This window comes from Cadophora gregata, assembly GCF_030347475.1.
Source record: "Cadophora gregata isolate MNR1 chromosome Unknown scaffold_5, whole genome shotgun sequence".
NCBI classification, from domain to species: domain Eukaryota; kingdom Fungi; phylum Ascomycota; class Leotiomycetes; order Helotiales; family Ploettnerulaceae; genus Cadophora; species Cadophora gregata.
The window spans coordinates 146597-165350 of NW_026695928.1; the positions used below are offsets into that span (position 1 = coordinate 146597).

Genomic DNA, 18754 nt, shown 5'->3' on the forward strand with positions numbered 1-18754 from the left:
AAATATCTCGAGGATTGCTTGGCTTGGTGGCATTTAGTAACTAACTTTACATAAACAATAGTGCTGTATCTCAGATGGTTTCGATCTCCTCTCATTCCTTTCCCCCATGTAGATACCTGAGAGAGAATAACGCGGAACAACCGGCATGATTTTTGTTTACAATAAGCGAGGCGAGAGAGGGTGGCGTTCGGCTTGAGGATTAGCGTGGCGCATTGACCACTGTCTAAATCAAGAACGTCATTCGGGTTTTCAATCCACCTTCTCCATATATTTGTCAACATAACACAACTGCCTTGAATATGCACCCTGACTGCCGGCACTGGGATCGTACTGTGCGCCCTTGATTTGATCTTATAATCAGGTGTATATTTCAGAGGACCAAAGACTGGGAGAGACACAACACTCGGAAGGAATGGTTGAACATCCATTTCTTGATCAGATATCTCTGAGAAGAACACACCGACCAGGACCTATCAGGTAACAATTATTATCAAACCAGCGGGATCAAATATCAAGCCATTTGGAATCAGGGGACTCCCAATTGACCTGTCTGCCTACCCGAACCTCAACCATGTCATCCAGCCACGTGGGTCCGATCACATCTGAGCCCCGATTCGATTGATGGGGATTAGCAGAAATTACGCTCGATTCAGTCAAAATGGAGAAGAGAAAATATCATCGTTTTTCGGATTGGAAATGTCCTGGAGGCAAGTAGCCGAGCCGGGAGGCGACCTTGGAAGTCTCCGGGCTTGTGTCCTTAATAGACTCTCAGACCTCGCAAGGGCATACAACTAGAGATGATTCAGCAGTACTGCGCCAATTGCAGTCAAATCAATGATCTCCGAAATATCTGATTGGTGAGACGCCTGCAAGGATGCGAGAAGTATGACCTGGGACTCTGGAAGATTTACTCCGACCGGAAGCGAGGCTCAACAGGTGCATTAGTGCATGCTGCCCTGACTATGACGTTTCCGGTCATATAAAGTCTTGAAGTCATTGCATATTCGTTTTGGGCAATATCTCCACACTCCAGAAGGATGTAGATTTTGTTTTTCCAAGGTCTCAACTGGTTTTCCTCCAACCTGTCGCTGAATTCTCTCAGAAATATTGCCTGTAAGATCATGCTGTCAGATCCAACTGGTAGGTAAAAGCTCTAGACTGATATCTACCTTGCTAGTGCAAACACATTTGTCGACTCACACACAGCTTCATTGCGTTCCCCGAGTAAATAGACAATATGCTAGACATGAGTCGAATTCAGCTAATGGAAGGATGGTGGTCCCCTGCACGCCAACGGCACTTCGAGCACTTTCCAGCAGCAAGTCTATCAGCGTCATACGAGAACAGAATGACTGTGGCAATGACACATTTGCATCAGTAGCTCCCCTTCGAAAAGTACTTGAGGTGGTCCGTCTTTCAAAATCTCACTCTTCATTCTTCCTCATCGATAAACAGTCTTCATCATGTTTTTCAAGGCAGGACTAGCTGCTGGCTTCATTGCCGCAGTCGCTGCTCTCCCACAGGTCAGCCAAATCTCAAATGGACAGCTGCAAGTCCCTACTGCTGTCCCTGTGAGTCAGCTTTCTGACGGACAGCTTCAGGGACCTGTCCCATCCTCGACAACCGCAGTCCCCTCGACAGCCTCGCCGTTCGGAACATACTCATACCCACAAGAGCCATCTGTTAACAGCGCCGCGGTGTCCTCTGTTGCATCTTATGCCGGAATACCAGCGTCTGAGATTCCAGGTGCGACCAACGCTGTTCCTCCGAGGGTGAGCAGTCAGGTCACGGGTGTAACGTCTCATGGCCCATTCTCTGGTACCCCAACGACAACCGGTGCTCTCAGCAATTCACCAGCTGGAACCGCCATCCCGGTATTGCCACCGAACCCAACAGCAACTTACAGCCCAGATGGGACCCTCCACGAGCAGCAACCAATTCCCTACCAGCCAGCTGGTGGTCTCGGTACCAATGGTACTGAGCCAGTCTACCGCGTTCAGTCCGACTTTGATTACCAGTCTATCCTTTTGGGTCTGTACCAAGAGTGGATTGAGTTAGATCTCTTCCACAACATCCTCGCCACTTTCTCCGAGGAGGAGTTCACTGCTGCTGGACTCACTCCCAGTGATCGCTTTCTCATTGAGTTCATGGCCAACCAAGAATCTGGTCACGCCACACTCCTCTCAAACTTGCTTGGCGGACCTGGCGGAGCAACCCCTCAATGCACATACAACTATCCCTTCACCACCGTCCACGAGGCATTCGACTTCACGCAAAAGTTGACACGCTTCGGTGAGTCTGGTGTATGGGGATTCCAAGCCCATCTCGACTCGCGCGAGGTTGCTCAGCTGCTCGACCAGTCAATCGCAACCGAAGCTCGTCAACAGATGATATTCCGCCAGTTTGCAGGTCTCTTCCCAATGCCAGTTTGGTTCGAGACAGGAATCCCACAATCATGGGCTTGGACTCTTCTCGCTCCATATATCTCATCCTGTCCAGCAAACAGCAAGAGATTGGTGTGGCAAAACTTCCCGGCATTGATTGCGCTCAATCAGCCAAACAGCGCCCGCCGCAATGCCACCCAAACCGGCTTCAATGAGACGACAGGTTTTGGTCCAGCTGCTCCTAGCACTGATCCTCCCTCTGCTGAGGGTTGTGTTGGCACCAACGTCACCGGCTTCGATTGTACTGCGGCTATCAGCCAGAACCGCTCTATCCCTCTGTCGTATCCTGGTCGTAAGGTCTTCCTTGCGTGGGAGAACCCAGGACAGGCTGTTGGACCGAATAACAGCTACATCACTTCTACAAGTGCTGCTGCCCCGGAGTGGGTACTTTGGGTCAGCCAGCTGAACATTACCTACTCGCCGCTAACGAATATTACCGTTCGCGACGGGAAGAATTATGGACAAACCATTCAGCCGGATGTTTCGACTTATGAGGGTGACCCAGCTATCAATGGTATGTTCCGACTATTCCTTTGACCTTGTGTATTATTTCTGACGTAAAACAGGCACCATGTTCATCGCACTTACTGATGCAAACTTACCGTATACGGCATTTAACTTGTCCAATGTTAACCCTCACGTTGCTGCTGGTCCATTTTTGTACCAAGCTGGTTAAAGGTTCCATCGACCTGTATTTTGCCCTATGATCTATGACTGAAATGGACGAGGGATATTGAGTAGGAAAGGAAACCTAATTCTTAATGTTGTATATATAGCAACGCTCCAATGATATGACATTGTCTCACGATATCACAATACTTTTCCAGCTGCTCAATTTTCGCAGTGAGACGGTTCGTTTTTGCCGATTCTGAATCATCCCTCAATGTGCCGGTATGAAGTTTCGGTCAGCTTGATTTCAGTATCTATCCATTCTTTCCTGGCAATTCATCTCGCAGGTCAGTTATCAATTCAAATATGTGCCCCACGAAATTTGACATTTTCAGAAGCCTGCAGGCGCCAGTTGAATCCTGGATATTCACCCACTCACGTGAGTATCCGACATGTTTACGTGTCAACGCCAGTCTTGGGAAGGACCAGGGCACTTGGCTAGACGCATATTTCGATTGTGGCATTACACAAATCATCGAAAACTTTCCCAGTCTCGCTAAACATTCACGCTCCACCCAACCACAATCAAATCGAAACCCATCACCCTGGCAGGCAGTGTATAGCGTACTTCGTAGTTTACGTATCGAACATGCATCCTACTGAGATTGGTCTATTCTTGTCTTCCTTGACTACCAGAGCGAAACTTAACGAGGCTTGACGAGTGGACCAATGGCCAAGCCACATCGTCGCTGCCAAGGCTCACGATGTCAGCATAAGCCACAGCCGTGCCTCTTCGCTAGCACCGCATTCGCTCCTCCGTCATTGTCGTTTAAGTATGCGATATGGTATGGCGGCTGAGGCTGATTATTCGATCGTTCAGCCTTACAGTACCTAGGATCAAAGTATATACGAAAAGAACTTTCCTCCGAACATGAAATACTTTAGCAAATCAAGAATATCGTCAAACACACCATTTATCTCTCTCTAGCTATTTATCGCACAAAGAAACATCATGGCTTTCCTTCTCGCTTTCCCACTCCTAGCATCTAGCATAGTCCATGCAGCAGACGTTGGAACATACAATTACACATCATCCCCAAAACTCTCCTCAGCAGCCATATCCCAATTCAACGCCTCAGCAAACACATCCTGGTCTCAAAAAATTGACAGCATAATCTACGACTCCCCATTCAACCTCACAACCGTCCACCCAGAATACAAAGTCACCCTCGCCATCTCTGAGCATGCTTCACCAGAAAACACTTCAGACTCCTCTGTCACGCAATCCCTGATCTTCATCACCCCGCCTGCAAATAGTGGGGTAGGCGTCGGCAACGATTCAACTGTACGGGATTGGTATAGTTGTGCGGTGGTATTCAAGCGGATTACGGACGCAGCGACGAGGAGAGGAGAGAATGAAGATGGAGGGTGTCACCCTACCTTGGGAGGACTCTGTATTGATGCGTTGTATGCGCGAGTTCGAGAGACTACGGATGTGGATGGAAGGGTTGGATGTGGGACTTTGATTCGGGAGATCCCAAGTGAATGCAGTGAGGCGATTGCAGGAGGGGGAAGTGATTTTCTGTCGTTTGGTGAGTTTTGGACTTCGATGCCAGGAAATTACAGTAAGAAAGTGCTGACCAGAGATGTCAGATCTCAACGCAAGCTCTAAGTCCTCGGATTTGGTCCCGTTAATTCTCACCACGAGTGAACCTCACAGTCCTGCGAATAAGAGCTACTATGAGGAGGCTAGCCATCGTATTTGGCCTGTTCTGATGTACCAGAAAGTTACTTCTGGTGGCGGTGATGATTGGACTCAGGCGGCTGCGAGTACGCAGATGACTTGCTTGAGAGATCACAACGCTCTAAAGAGCGTGAGTGGGACTCAAACGACTTCGTCTACACCCTCGTCGACTGCAACGGATAAGCCTGGTGCGGGGGTGAAGTTTGGGATGGAAGGGAAGATGTGGGGTGTGGTGCTGGTTGCTTTGGCAGGATTGATGATGGGTGTTTAACATATGATAATTTGCATTTTTTAAGGCGGAAGAATAGAAGTTATAGATCGTCTACTGGGGCAAATAAAGATTTGAGTCAGAAAGATGACGGTGGGCTCTGATCCAGATACCCCTAGTGAAAAGGGTTCGATGATCGGTGTCACTGCATCACTGCCCAAGATGGTTATACATCTTCCAGATTGAGCAGGGTAGTCATATACTGTATCATGTAATGCAACGATTCCATTGACGTAGAGTCATATCAATCAACTCGTCGATAGAGAAATGAAACTCCACATCCACCGCGACATATTCCACGGAAACACAAACATAGCTTTCTTCCTCCTGTCTCTCTTTCTACCACTATGGGTGCATAGTAGAAGTCATAAGCCCAGTTGCACTATTCACCGGCGCACCTGGCGCAAACGTCGCGCTCCTAGTAACGTCAGCGTTTGCAGCCTGCCTTTTGGCCATCACAGCCACAGCCCTCTTACCACCAAGCGTGAGAACAGGAAGCGTTCCACTATTCACAATCAAAGTACCAGTAGGCGTCGGTGCCGGGGTCGGCTTTGGCGTCACGTATTTGGTAACAGTCACAGTCTTGGGTGGGTTGTACCACCATGGCTTCTTGGTTGACGTGGACTTGGGTGGGGTAGGGGAGACGTAGACGGTGCGTGTTGGTGTACCGAGAGAGTAGTCGTCAGTTGGAGACGGTGGTGGGGGTGGCGGTGGATAGCCGTGAGTTGGAGCTGGAGGTGTGGGTTTCTTGGTTGAGGTTTTGGTTGGCTCTGGCTCGACTGGTGTTGGTGAGACGTAGACGGTGCGAGTTGGAGTGCCGAGGACGAATGTGGGTTCCTGTCTCTCAACAATGTCCGCATCGTGAGGCACAGCGATTGCGTGGCATAAAGCCACCAAAGTCGGCAAGAGAATAAGAGTGGCCTTCATTATGAGATCTATTCTGTCAGCACGTCCACCAGAATTGTATGGAAAGCCCATCTGTTACCTTGAATTGAGTTGCGAATCTAAAAGAGCTGTTATTCTTGACTACGACCACAATTGTAGAGGCAACGCATCCTTCTTGTACAATTCCTAGAAAGCGAAAAGACGGAACGAGGTATTCTTTCAGACGTCATTACGGAATAGACGACCTGGGTCCGAAGTTCAGATGCTGCGATTGTGAACAAAACAATGTGGTCGCAATTAAGAAAATGGCGTTTTGCAATATACAAACACCGCATCACAATTAAGAACACCGCATGGGATTGGATAAGTCTGCACATATGAAAGGTTAAAGGATTAAAATAGATTCGCGAGGACGTGGAGTTTGGGCTATTGTCTTTTCATTTATTTGTTTAGCCGAATTTCCAATTGGAAGGCCGTTATACAAACCTAATCATGGCGTGATGAAATCCGTGCCCCGAGTTTCAAATCCCGTCAAATCTAAATGTGCGAAAAGAAAACAATAACTTGAATGCTATGGATTGTAAGCGAAGGAAGTATGAAAGCCATAGTGGTGGAATCAGTCAACGACTTTCGTTTGACACCTCACTTCCACCCCACCTCAAATGCAACTCGGGGAATTGTTAGCACACCATATCATCACCAATAATTCCACTGGAACTCACACCACTCGGTAAATTATGCATAAGCTCCCACCTCCCAATGGACCTTGTCCTTCCGCGCCCCCGGAGACGTAAATATGCATGTCACCCACCAACCCCGCAATCAGCCCTCCAACAGCCGTTCGTGCATGTTTAGTATCTCAATATCACTATCAGGGATTATTGTGTGTGCCTGTTACCCCTGATTTTACCCCTCGGATCCGCTTCCGCTTTCGCGAATATTTGAACCAAACGGCTATGCTCGTTCCTGATCTCGTTCAGAATCTTGATTAAGGTCCCTGCATCGATAACATCTTCCATGAAAGCCGATGCAGCACGAAGATTGCCGGCCGAGGTGTGTGATGCTAAATTAAGAATGTGGCGGCCCTCTTGTTCGGCTTCAGAGCTGCAGCTGGCTTTGCTGCTCCAATGATCTAAGTTCCGCATAGACTCATCCAGACAACCTTCTTTGATCTCTGGGAGCGCTACTGCAATCCCAACAGCAGATGATAAAGAGATTCGCCATCGACTCGTAAGTCTCCGTCGTGGCGTGAGCTTGAGATGCGGCCAAGATAGCTTCTAGTTTCGTAGAACTGATGAGAGGACATTTGATAAATACGAGAAGTACTTGATACTCCGAAAAGCCGCCATGACTCAATATCGACTTGACACAGGCCGCATCCTCCTCGGCTTGTTCTGTTGACCCGATCTGATGAGGCTCGAATTTTTGTTCTGCTGACCACTGCTAACCAGGCCAGTGGGCTTAATTCCTGAACGATAAAGTGACGTGTTCTGTCAAGGAAATTCGTGACAGTTGAATCAGGAATCACTGATTCCCACACGTGGTTGCTTCACGTATGTCAGAAGCCGTGGATGTAGCAGTGCCCTGGCTCATCAACCATCAATATGGATGAATATAGGATGCAACCGTCCTTCGGACTTCCCCATTACTGCCAAGATATGGCTCGATCGATACCCAATTTCCTCTATTTCTCGTAGCGGTGAAGTATCTGTGGGAGCAGAAACGCCATATTTGAGAATTGACGAGAATCTGGCAGGATATAGCCATTATATAATTCTCAGTCTGAGATAAGTGTGACAAGATGCAAGCAACTGCAAAGCAATATGATGCAGCGAATATCTCGGTCCAGCCTAACAATAGACGTAGTGAGAAGTCATGAAGAGTATCAGTCGTCACAAGATATCACTCGACATCATAGAAGGACAAGGAGAAAGTGTCGTAACCCAGCGAAGGTCGGGAAGGCATATCTTGAACCCTGTCATGGAATTCACTGGGCCACAGTACAATGGATGAATGATGGCTATTTCCCCGGGCGCTGGTGAAGGTGCGGATATAATTCTTACTTTGGGTGTGAAGATGTGGACGGGATATTTGCTCACGTGAAAAGTGGAAGACCGCCTTGATCAATCTCAAACAGGGTTAGCGCGTCGCGTCTCAGGTAAACAACCTCGGAACAACTTCTCGCCCCAGAACCAGGGAAACATGACGACCACGAAACATCATCTCCATATTTGAAGCTTCAGTCATCTCAATTTCTCCACCAAGGATCGGATGATGGATTCGATGATCGCCTGTTTCGTTCTAGCTCTGCATTGACAGATCATTATCTGGGTTATCCCATTTCAATACTTTATCTGGGGATGTGGGCTTTCATGCCTTTAGAAGTGGAGAACCTCAAGAAGGGGTACCAGCAGGTATATATCCTGATCTCGCCGGTCAAGAGTATTGCTTTACACAATTTCACATTGTTTTCCCATCGCTGGTCGCTGTATTTCTTGTATTTTCTGTACCCACTCTTTTCAAGATGCGCTCTACCGTCGTTCTTCCTTTCTTGCTCCCAGCAGCATATGCCCAGCTCAATGATATGGCTGTAGCTGCAGTAAGTACTCCTTGCAATGTTCTATTTCTCTCTTCTGATATATCTAGGGACTCAAATACTTTGGATCAGCCACAGACAACTCTGAACTCACGGACAGTGCATATGTTTCCCTTCTTTCGAATACAAGCGATTTCGCCCAAATCACTCCTGGAAATGGACAAAAGGTTGGCATGCTTGATCTGCGAAGCTGGATAGAGGCTTACAGATATTAGTGGGACTCAACTGAGAAGTCCCAAGGAGTCTTCACATTTACCAAAGGCGACGAGATTACGGCGTTGGCTACAAAGAACTCGCAATTGGTGAGATGGTGAGTTACACGACAGTGAGGCCTAATACACCAGGCTAACTGTCTGCGAGTCACACTCTTGTCTGGTATTCCCAACTACCATCGTGGGGTAAGATTCTTCCCCGGTTGTCTGTAAATCAAATACTGATCCATCTAGTTTCTGGCGGAACATGGACAAACGAGACGCTCCAAGCAGTCATGAAGAACCACATTACGGAGGAGATGACACATTACAAGGGACAATGCTATGCATGGGATGTTGTGAACGAGGCATTCGACGACACTTCTGCAGCCGCTTTCCGGAGCAGTGTGTTCTACAAAGCTATGGGCGAGGACTACATCCGAATAGCCTTCGACACCGCAAGAGCCGCAGATCCAGATGTCAAGCTCTACTACAACGATTACAATATCGAGTATACAGGTGCGAAAGCTACCAATGCGCTGGCTATGGTCACAAAGCTGGTGAACGGTGGTACACCAATTGATGGAGTTGGAGTTCAGGGCCATTACATTGTTGGAAAGATGCCATCTGGGTCTGATATCAGCAAGCACCTCGAGGCGTACACTGCGTTGGGACTCGAAGTTGCCATTACTGAGCTGGATATTCGAATGAACCTGCCCAGCACTGCTTCCGACCTTGCCCAGCAGAGCACAGATTATGCTACTGCCGTTACTGCATGCTTGGATGTTGCCAAATGCGTTGGTATCACCATCTGGGATTTCACGGACAAGGTATGGAGACCGCCGCCTATGGTCATTAACTTACTAATGGTGAACAGTACTCCTGGATTCCATCCGTTTTCTCTGGCCAAGGAGCAGCATGTCTCTTCGACGAGAACCTCGTCAAGAAGCCAGCTTACGACGGTGTTGTAGCCGCTCTATCAGCGGGTAGAAAGTCAGGCTCAACTTCTTCCGTTGTCATCGCCACCACTATCTCCAGTACTCAGGCAGCTTCCCCAACCCCCCTTTCAACTTCAATCGTCCAATTGTCATCCGCGGTCGTCTCATCCACCATCGCAATTCCAACGGCAAGCGGCTTCACCACCTCCTTCGTCCCAGGTCAGACATCCAGCCAAGCTTCGGACGAGCCACCACCATCGTCCGATATTCCTTCCGTAACTTCAGTGAGCGCTCCGATTGCTACGTCGGAGCCGGTTGGTGAGGAAGAGGGTTGCGAGTAAATCCTCATACTCATCTCTCGCATGCTTTGAACAATTGCATTCTCCATCTTTAGAGAAATTCTTTGTAAATACATTACTTCTTCAAATTATATACCAGACATAAATTTCCTTCTTGACAGCTCGGCTATGAAAATCCTACCCAATTGCGACAACCAGTTCCATCCAGCCATGCAAACACACTCCGAAAATCTCACTCACGTCTCGCTTCGCTTTCCCAATCCAGAACACCAGCACAGTAAGATACCACCCTCCAAACTCTAATTGGTGTTTACGCCGCAATGTGACGCGTCTCAGGATGAGAATGCCTGTATTTATTTCTTTGGCCGGTATGGTTAGGCCATTTCGCACAATGACAGCCTATTGGGAATTTGCGGCTATTGAGATCAAGATCGTCGCCGATGCTTGGGTCTCAAGGATTGAGTACTCCGATTTTACGTACCATAAGAAAGGGAGGTGGCACAACAAATCCTATTTCCCCAATGTGTTGTCGAGGTCCTCCTCCTTGAAATAAATATCCTTCTGCTGATTTCATGCCCAAACCAATTCTCAGCTCTTCGAGCCCTCGCCACATTTTTTTCGCCAAAAGCCGAAAAGTCAATACAGCCAGATCATACTGAACATACACGATCAAAATGGAAAAATCACAAGAACAACAAAGTGCGCCATCACAGCGGAGTTCGAGCACAGATACCAAAGTTGAGAGAACGGCGCAGGAGTTCAAGGCACCTGAGCGACGAGTCAAGCCTCCACCGCCTCCGCAGACTGGTGTGAGAGCTTTTTTGGATAGAAATGTGGGTTTGGTGATGAAGATCTTGGGAGTTATCTGAGAGGGTGGAGAAAGAGAGAAGACGCGAGTAGGAAGCTTGAGGTGGATGGGGGGCGATGTTTGTCAAGCTGCGAGAGAAATGTTCGACACTGAGTGCGAAATGCGAGACTCAGGATATGTGGGATTGTGGTGTTGACATGGAAAGAAGGGGGAGATCCAGAGATAAAGCTCGGATATGTGTATAGTGGCAGGGATATACGGGGTGGCTAGTTGAGGAGAAACTTAAGGCAAAAAGGGTTGAGTTTTTGTTCCAAATTGTTACATCGGTGAGCTTGAGGCCGAGGCTCAATCGTGCTTCATGGTTGAGCTTCGCGTGCGATGTGAGTCAATCCATACAACCGAGAAGACAAAATACTGATGGGTTGATAGAGACTAGGAGTGATATCTATACAATTTTGTGAAATTATGATAGCAGATGCTTAGAGAAATCATAACTTCAGCCTGTCCCAGTTTGGATTATTTCTCGGCGGATTGTTCGCCAAATGCCATCTCCGCCACGGCGCACACCCGGTCTCATTCAACCTCTCCGTAATTCGAACGCCTTTATCCTTCAACAAATCAAACATAGAACCCAGAAAAAGCTCCTCCACCATCTCCATAGCGTTCCCTCCAATCCACGGCTCCCCCTCCAGAGGCACATCGAACGAAGCACCACGAGATTCCAGAAGTTCGATCATAGCTGCGTTCTCCGTGGCAACTGCATACCATAGCGCAGGCAATCTGATTATGGCGTTTACCTTCTCGTTAGGATAGGCGCCATGATCGAGAAGCTTGCGGACCATGGATAAGCTGCCTGATGACGCTGCGAGAGGGAGAGCTGTGAACTGTGAGTATTTCTCGGCCTTGAAGTTCGGATCTGCACCACGGGCGAGGAGAAGATCCACGACGGGTTCTTGGCAGCTTTGAGCTGCGATGCAGAGGGCTGTCGCGCGATCGCGAAGGTAAGGAGAGTTTGGGTCTACGCCGTTGTCGAGGAAGTATTCTACCATGGATATGTTTCCCCATTCGCAGTGGTTGCAGAAATCTCGTGATAACCAGTCGGGATACAGGTCAGTAAGTGATTCCTTGAGGAAGCCTTGGAGACACTTGTGGATCTCGACAGATTTTGTGCTTCTCTGTGCTGCGTAAATAGTAGAACCAAGTCTGGACTCTCGAGGGATCTGTCCGACTGGCTCTCCGGCGAGTGTTGTCTCGCTTGGTGAGCCTAGAGGTGGAGGGTGCATTGTCCATTTGAGGAATGCGAGATGGCCTCGGATTGCGGCACCGATCATGACACGATTTCCAGTAAGTTTCATCCATTTCGAAATGAGATCGAGTCCAGCAAATCCTGGCTGGTTGGCGATGTGACTCTGAAGCGTCTGGGCCATCGCATGGTTACCAGCCCATGCGGCAGCCTCGAGAGCGCTTGGGAACATGTAATTGTGTAGCTCAGGAGAGTGACCCTCCTTAAGCACTTTTGAAACCAATGGAAACAAATCCAAGTGAGCTGCAGCAGCCAGGATGCTGAGTCCTTGTATTGGCTGTGCCAAGTCAATGTTTCGTTTACGGGTTCCATCCTCTGCCTTTACAAATCCGCGTGTCTCCCAGTAATCCTTGCGACAGTCGATAAACGAGAAAGCGTATTTGAATGCTAACCAAGACAGTCTATCGATGATAAATGACAGGTTTAGGGTTGAATGTTCTTCGATGAGTGTCGCAATTTCGCGCATCTCCAAGAGTCGATTCCCTTCTCCGCTGCGCTGGTTATTTACGCGATAGACAAGATACGAGTGGAACATTTGAAAAAGAAATGTACGGTTTTGGCTCTGCCATTGACCATGAACTTCGAAGGGTCCAGGTGAATATATGTCGAAGAGACGAGTCTCGAAAAGTGCAGTGATGACCGCGGTTGAGAAAGTTTCTGTGGTGGAATGAGCGGCTATATGCCGTTGCACATTATGCTTGAGTATAAAACTTACTGCAAACAAGTCGAAGTCTCAGACCTCGCTTTAGACGCCGTGCATAGATTGCATGGACTAGGATTTTGTTGAGAATTTCAGAAGGGAACTTCAAGACATTCATTTTGACGGATTCGGAGAGAACTGCGTTTGTAATCAGAACGAGCGGAGGACTTTGTTTTCCAGACGTGGGGGATAGACGAGAAGACGACTGTATGAGGGATCTGTTGCAGAATCAGCGATTGGAAGGGCAATGTCAATAATTGAAATAATAAGGAGGAGTAAAGCAATTGACAGGTGGCAAATACCAGCAGGTGGGAATTTCAACATTGGCTTGATAATTGTGCCAATGGCAAGGATATGCACATCGTAGCTTTTGTGGTTACTCGAAAGAGAGCATTTACCAAAGTCTCTAGAATAGGACCGTTGAGAGCTTCAATTCTGTCGATTCCCAGGAAGAAACTGACAGTTCAAGCGTGACATGAGAAGAACTGAAAACTTGAAAACTTGAAAACCCGCCAAGAGAAAGCCTTTGAAATCACATCTGCACTGAGCTCACGCTTAAACCAGTACATGCTTCACTTCTGATTCGTACTGAGTTGCCTGTCACAGTACCGACTTGCTGGGAGCTGCAGTTGAGTTTGTGTGTGTATGCACGTTGGTTATCTGCTCCCAAGAATAATTCCCATCTCAGTCTGTGCATCCAACAAAAAAAACAACACACCATACGAAACTATCAGATCAAACCAGTCACCGACATCTTATTCAATCAAGCCATTCCTGCACGTATTTGGACTTCTCCTGTACCGCTCCACGTCCAGTTCGGACCTCCACCTCGGGCCCCCGCCCCCTCCCCCACCCCGCATCCACCAACGGAAACGTGACTCGCACTCGCACCTCGCTCGACGGGACATGACATAGAGGTAAGGGAGGCTCACGAAGAGCAGACCCCTTCTATCCGCCGCAGAACTCCAACCTAATATTAACGTGCCGAGCGTGCAGGTCGGTGTAAGTCGGGTCTTGAATTAGACGATCTGATTGGGTTCCACGATCCGTTGGGATTAGGGTAGTATTACTTCTATTATTGAAGGACAGAGTCGCACAAGAATACCGGGACGGTAACCGTCACGGTCACGGAAAACACATATCAGCCACCAACCAACATCTACTCTCGCTCGGATACCCATCTCATATCAAAACAAAGCTCACTCGTTCAGTCGGATCAGGGGACATGATACCCGTGACCTCGAAAAGTTTTCATTCCAAGTTTAAACTTTCAGCAGCATCTGACTTCAAGGTTCATTCGCAGCCAGCCAGACAAGAATCAATCCCAAGCAAAGACAAAAAAGCCAAGATCCAAAGGATAATCTATTTTCCCTTCGCTTGATGATACGTTCGTGTTTTTCCATTTGCACCATTTTCATGTCCAATTGAATTCCGTCGTGATCCGAATATTAGACTTCGATTCAAGTCAATTTGATTCGATACGGAGACACGTAAATATTCCAGCCTATGATTCAGTCGTTCGCAACCTTAAATACCGGAAATCCTCAAATCCCCTTTCCCCGTCCGTCTGGGCTCCAGAACTCCAGAACTCCAGAACTCCAGAGTCTCCACCATATCCGGTCCCACTTTGAAAGTCCACTCCAATTCCAATTCGCATTCGCATTGATTCCCATTCAGTCATTCCCATCATCCCACGCTGCATCTCCACGTTTCGTTTCGTTGTCTCCACATCCACATCCACATCCACATCTCATCCGGATCCGGCTCCATACCTATCCTTCCCCAACTCATTCACGTTCCCGCGCCCTCCACATTCCATACCATTATTTCATTATTTGCCGACCAACATTACCAGCACCAAGCGCGATATCATCATAGTTTCCGTAGTAAACAGAATTTTCTCAATCGAAATACCGTACACAGCACCCGAACAAAAAAAATAGTGCCCGCAAAAGCGCGAACGCCCTTTCCAAACAAACAACCTTTGTCCTTCCCGCCAAGTGTAGCCGCACTCTCACTCCCCAAGCACCAAGCACCAAGCACCAGCCGTAAGCCGCAACTCACATATTCCAGCCTCTCTGTACGCTGCGTACATATTTCCAGAAAAATCCGTCTGGGCATCAAGAGGCGCAATAATAAAGTCAGGTCATTATTGGCAACACAAAGCTAAGGTACCTCCGTAAGCGCCACCCATTCATTCCCCTTGGCTCACTGTATCTGACGGCTTGGCAACCATCTCATTGGGAGATAGGCCGAGCACGGGACAACTCTTCTATTGGCTAGGGTATTGGGGTGTCTGGGGTGTGGTCGCGCTCGGGGAGTGGTGAGAGGGGTGCTGATTCGTGGAGAAATTGTTGAGCGGGAAAATCTTTTTGGATCGTGAGTGACACTGGTGCTGTGCTGTGCTGGGCTCTGAGAGGCGAGGCGCTTTGGGTTTGTGAGACTCTGGGGAGTGAGGGAGTTGGATTAGTTATTCTTTTGTGGATGTTTTTGTGACTGGACCGGTGTCCATGATGCGTGTAGTCTATGTTTACCTCGACTTCGAGATGGCAGTATATGATTATTATGTTTTATAAAATGGAAAAATGAAGTAAAAGAACGACACTCTATCTGAGAGAGACTATTTCGATCCTGGTTCCAAATCTAACAATCGTACCATGCACACATCATCCTAGCATATCCACAAACTACACTCTGCGTGGTAACCGATTGGCCATCCAACAGTGAACACGGGTCCTCCCCCTTCGCTCTAGCCGACTCCTCCTCAGCGATGATTTGAGGGATAACTCGTGGGGAAAAGGCCGTCGCCTGGGGGTTTGCTGGGGAGGAGCGGAGAGCAGCAACAGAAGCGTCTTGGCATCTTGGCGGGGGAGCGGGGGAGCCAACAGGAGAGAGGTGGCCCTCCAGCGGCGGACAGCTTTGGCTCTGAATGCAGATTTCTCCGATTGTCTCGGTGGCGCGGAAGCACCAAGACAAGATTTGAGCTTGCGAGAAACTCTGGTACCTACCTACCTACCTACCTACCCACCTACCCTTACCTGCCTACCCTACCTTGAATCTTGTTGATATATGAAGGGACCCCTTCCTCCCTCCACAGTCTGGATATTCCTCTTCATCCTCTCCAGCAAAGCAGTATCCATTCCCTTCCTCGTGTGAAGAGTCGACAAGGACAATAGACGATAGACGACTGTACTCAGGGTACTTGTACGTACATCTCGACAGGAACCCTTCGATAACTTGAACTTGGACGACACGACATCGCAATCATGGGTCTCCTCGATAAGATCGTTAAGAATGACTCTATGAAGAGGTAGGTCGATATAAGGTTCTCGTGGATCAAGTCTCCCGAGCTGACTCCATTGTTTTAGTGACCCCAAAGAGATCTACGGATGGAGGGTCTGGGTTCTAGCAGTATCAGCTTGTTTCGGTGGTATGTTGTTCGGTTGGGATATTGGTGCTATCGGTGGAATTATGGTATGTTCTCGCCTTTGTCCCCTTCTTCAAGGTGGACATGTTACGACCTGCCGCAAGGACATCCATCTTTTGATCTAGAAGAATTAGCACTGACCTTTCTGAAGGTTATGCCTCAATTTAAGAAGACCTTTGGCCTTCCAGCAGACGAGAAGAAGACTGCCGACATTGTCAGCAACGTTGTCTCGACCCTTCAAGCTGGATGTTTCCTCGGTGCTCTGATTGCTTTCTACATCGCCGATAAGTGGGGCCGAAGAGTAAGTTTCCCTCAAGCCTTTTCCTCTCATGGATACTAATCAAGGTTTAGCCATCTCTTCTCAGTGCTGCCGCAATGGCCATCTTCGGTATCGTTATCCAGACCGCCTCCTCTGGTGAGATCGCTGCTCTTTACGTTGGACGATTCTTCGCTGGTATCGGTGTCGGAGCCGCATCCATGTTGACCCCTCTCTACGTTTCCGAGAACGCTCCTCGATCCATCCGTGGTGGTTTGACCGGTATTTACCAGCTCAACGTCACCATCGGTATCATGATGTCTTTCTGGGTCAACTACGGTTCCCTCCAGCACAGCAAGGGAGACTCCATCTGGCAGGTGCCTTTGGCTCTCCAGATGCTTCCCGCTGTTTTCATGCTTGTCGGTGTCTCGCTTTGCAACGAGTCTCCTCGCTTCCTCGCCAAGCAAGACAACTGGGAGAAGGCAACACATGTCTTGACAACGCTTCGCAACCTTCCCGCCGATCACCCATATGTTCGCATGGAACTTGAGGATATGCAAGAACAACTCGAGAACGAGAGACGCATGGTCGGTGGTGCTTCCTTCATGGATCTCCAGCGCGAGATGTGGCTCATTCCAGGTAACCGGAAGCGTGCTCTCATCTCCATCGGCCTCATGGTCTGCCAACAGATGACCGGAACAAACGCAATCAACTACTACGCCCCTCAAATCTTCAAGAACTTGGGTATTGTCGGTCCATCCACTGGTTTGTTCGCTACCGGTATCTACGGTGTTGTCAAGGTCGTCGCCTGTGCCGTCTTCTTGCTCTTCGTTGCTGATTCCCTCGGACGAAGATGGTCTCTTCTATGGACCTCGATTGCTCAGGGAACTTGCATGTTCATCATCGGCAGCTACGTCCTGACCAACCCACCCAAGGCCGGCGCTCCAATCTCTCCTTTCGGATACGTCGCTCTCGTCTGTAAGTCATAGTCCCACTTAACCCACCTCTGATCACCTACTGACATTATATCCCCAGGCATCTTCCTCTTCGCCGCCATCTTCCAATTCGGCTGGGGCCCCGTCTGCTGGATCCTCGTCTCCGAGATCCCCACCGCCCGCCTCCGCGCCATGAACGTCGCCATCGCCGCCGCCACGCAATGGCTCTTCAACTTCGTCGTCGCGCAAGCCGTTCCCCGCATGCTGGTCAACGTCGGCAAGGCCGGGTACGGAACCTACTTCATCTTCGGCTCCTTCTGCTTCTCCATGTTCGTCTTCGTGTGGTTCCTCATCCCAGAGACCAAGGGTGTCTCCCTCGAGAAGATGGATGCTCTGTTTGGTGTTGTTGAGGACCCGAAGTTTGCGGATGAGGAGGCCCGTTCGTCGACTACTAAGGAGCCTATTCATATCCATGAGTCGACTGCGGATGCTATTGCTCATGATAAGAATACGAGTGCGCATGTTGAGCGCAAGTAGAGGGTTGCTTTGCTTGCATGATGGCTGAGTTTGGGATTTGTTTTGGCTTTGGCGCTGTACAATCTTCGAGTTGCCAGTAGAGGAGTTGTCGCCTCGCCCACCAGGCGTGGAATTGTTAATCGGTATAATCATATTGTCGTAGCTGGTTGTAGATTCATTCAAATCTCATGAGAATATGCTCCAGACTTACCCTTTTCATTTCGTGCCATCCCGTTCCATCCCGTCTGCAGTAGCTCCCACCGCCACTCCCATCTGGAGCTCGCTCTGCCTACATGCTCAACTGAGCAAACTCTCAACCTGAGAACTTCCCATCCTTACTTATATGTCCCTGAAAAGATTCCTGCTTTGAAATCCAACCCTCGAACCCTTCTCCCTGTGGATCCTCGCAGTGGAGTTCATGACAGCAGTAAACACTCCCCTCACGACAGCACTGGCTCGGCTAAAAAAAGGAGGTCGGGCGGGGTCCCCACCTCAACCAAGAACCCAAACCTGGAAAACATCCATCTCCACACTTTGACTAAGGCGCACCCACTACCAGAGCATCTGTTGTGTCATGAAATTTGCAAATTTGAAATCGAAATCGAAGTTCGAGGGAGGGGCAGAAACCAGCTGAGTCTGCATGTTGCTAACGTCAGGAAGCGTTTTAGGGCTGCCAAGACGTTAGTAAAATTTAGTAATATACAGACTGTCTAGTGATTAGCGTTGTACTAAAACTTACTAAAGACTTTTAGTTCTTAACTAATGTATTTGATTTTTAATCGATTACTATTTTTAAAGATTTATCTAAGTATTTTCTATCTAAGTATTTAGGATT

The 18754-nt window shown here is 48.6% G+C and overlaps 6 protein-coding genes across 6 annotated transcripts; 4 read left to right on the forward strand and 2 right to left on the reverse strand.

Moving 5' to 3' along the window:
• Nucleotides 1–279: 279 nt before the first annotated feature.
• On the forward strand, nt 280–3257 carry ONS95_010847 (uncharacterized protein). The gene is made up of 4 exons (XM_058504429.1): nt 280–477; nt 531–1113; nt 1178–2958; nt 3011–3257. The coding sequence occupies exons 3-4, from the start codon at nt 1464–1466 to the stop codon at nt 3118–3120; spliced, it is 1605 nt and encodes a 534-aa protein (XP_058358985.1). The 5' UTR covers nt 280–477; nt 531–1113; nt 1178–1463; the 3' UTR covers nt 3121–3257.
• Nucleotides 3258–3844: 587 nt separating this feature from the next.
• Nucleotides 3845–5316, forward strand: ONS95_010848 (uncharacterized protein). The gene is made up of 2 exons (XM_058504430.1): nt 3845–4645; nt 4707–5316. The coding sequence occupies exons 1-2, from the start codon at nt 4066–4068 to the stop codon at nt 5066–5068; spliced, it is 942 nt and encodes a 313-aa protein (XP_058358986.1). The 5' UTR covers nt 3845–4065; the 3' UTR covers nt 5069–5316.
• Nucleotides 5317–5451: 135 nt separating this feature from the next.
• On the reverse strand, nt 5452–5992 carry ONS95_010849 (uncharacterized protein; the record flags this gene model as incomplete). Its single annotated transcript, XM_058504431.1, has 2 exons — nt 5452–5483; nt 5542–5992. The coding sequence occupies 2 exons, from the start codon at nt 5990–5992 to the stop codon at nt 5452–5454; spliced, it is 483 nt and encodes a 160-aa protein (XP_058358987.1).
• A 2160-nt stretch (nt 5993–8152) lies between these two features.
• ONS95_010850 (uncharacterized protein) lies at nt 8153–10165 on the forward strand. The gene is made up of 6 exons (XM_058504432.1): nt 8153–8549; nt 8597–8713; nt 8762–8856; nt 8907–8944; nt 8993–9567; nt 9615–10165. The coding sequence occupies exons 1-6, from the start codon at nt 8475–8477 to the stop codon at nt 10014–10016; spliced, it is 1302 nt and encodes a 433-aa protein (XP_058358988.1). The 5' UTR covers nt 8153–8474; the 3' UTR covers nt 10017–10165.
• Nucleotides 10166–11270: 1105 nt separating this feature from the next.
• On the reverse strand, nt 11271–13342 carry ONS95_010851 (uncharacterized protein; the record flags this gene model as incomplete). Its single annotated transcript, XM_058504433.1, has 2 exons — nt 13088–13342; nt 11271–13003 (listed from the first exon to the last, which is right to left on the reverse strand). Exon 2 carries the CDS (start codon nt 12618–12620, stop codon nt 11271–11273), a length of 1350 nt encoding a protein of 449 aa, XP_058358989.1. The 5' UTR covers nt 12621–13003; nt 13088–13342.
• A 2052-nt stretch (nt 13343–15394) lies between these two features.
• ONS95_010852 (uncharacterized protein) lies at nt 15395–18635 on the forward strand. Its single transcript, XM_058504434.1, has 3 exons — nt 15395–16513; nt 16564–17446; nt 17504–18635. Exons 1-3 carry the CDS (start codon nt 16175–16177, stop codon nt 17938–17940), a joined length of 1659 nt encoding a protein of 552 aa, XP_058358990.1. The 5' UTR covers nt 15395–16174; the 3' UTR covers nt 17941–18635.
• Nucleotides 18636–18754: the final 119 nt, after the last annotated feature.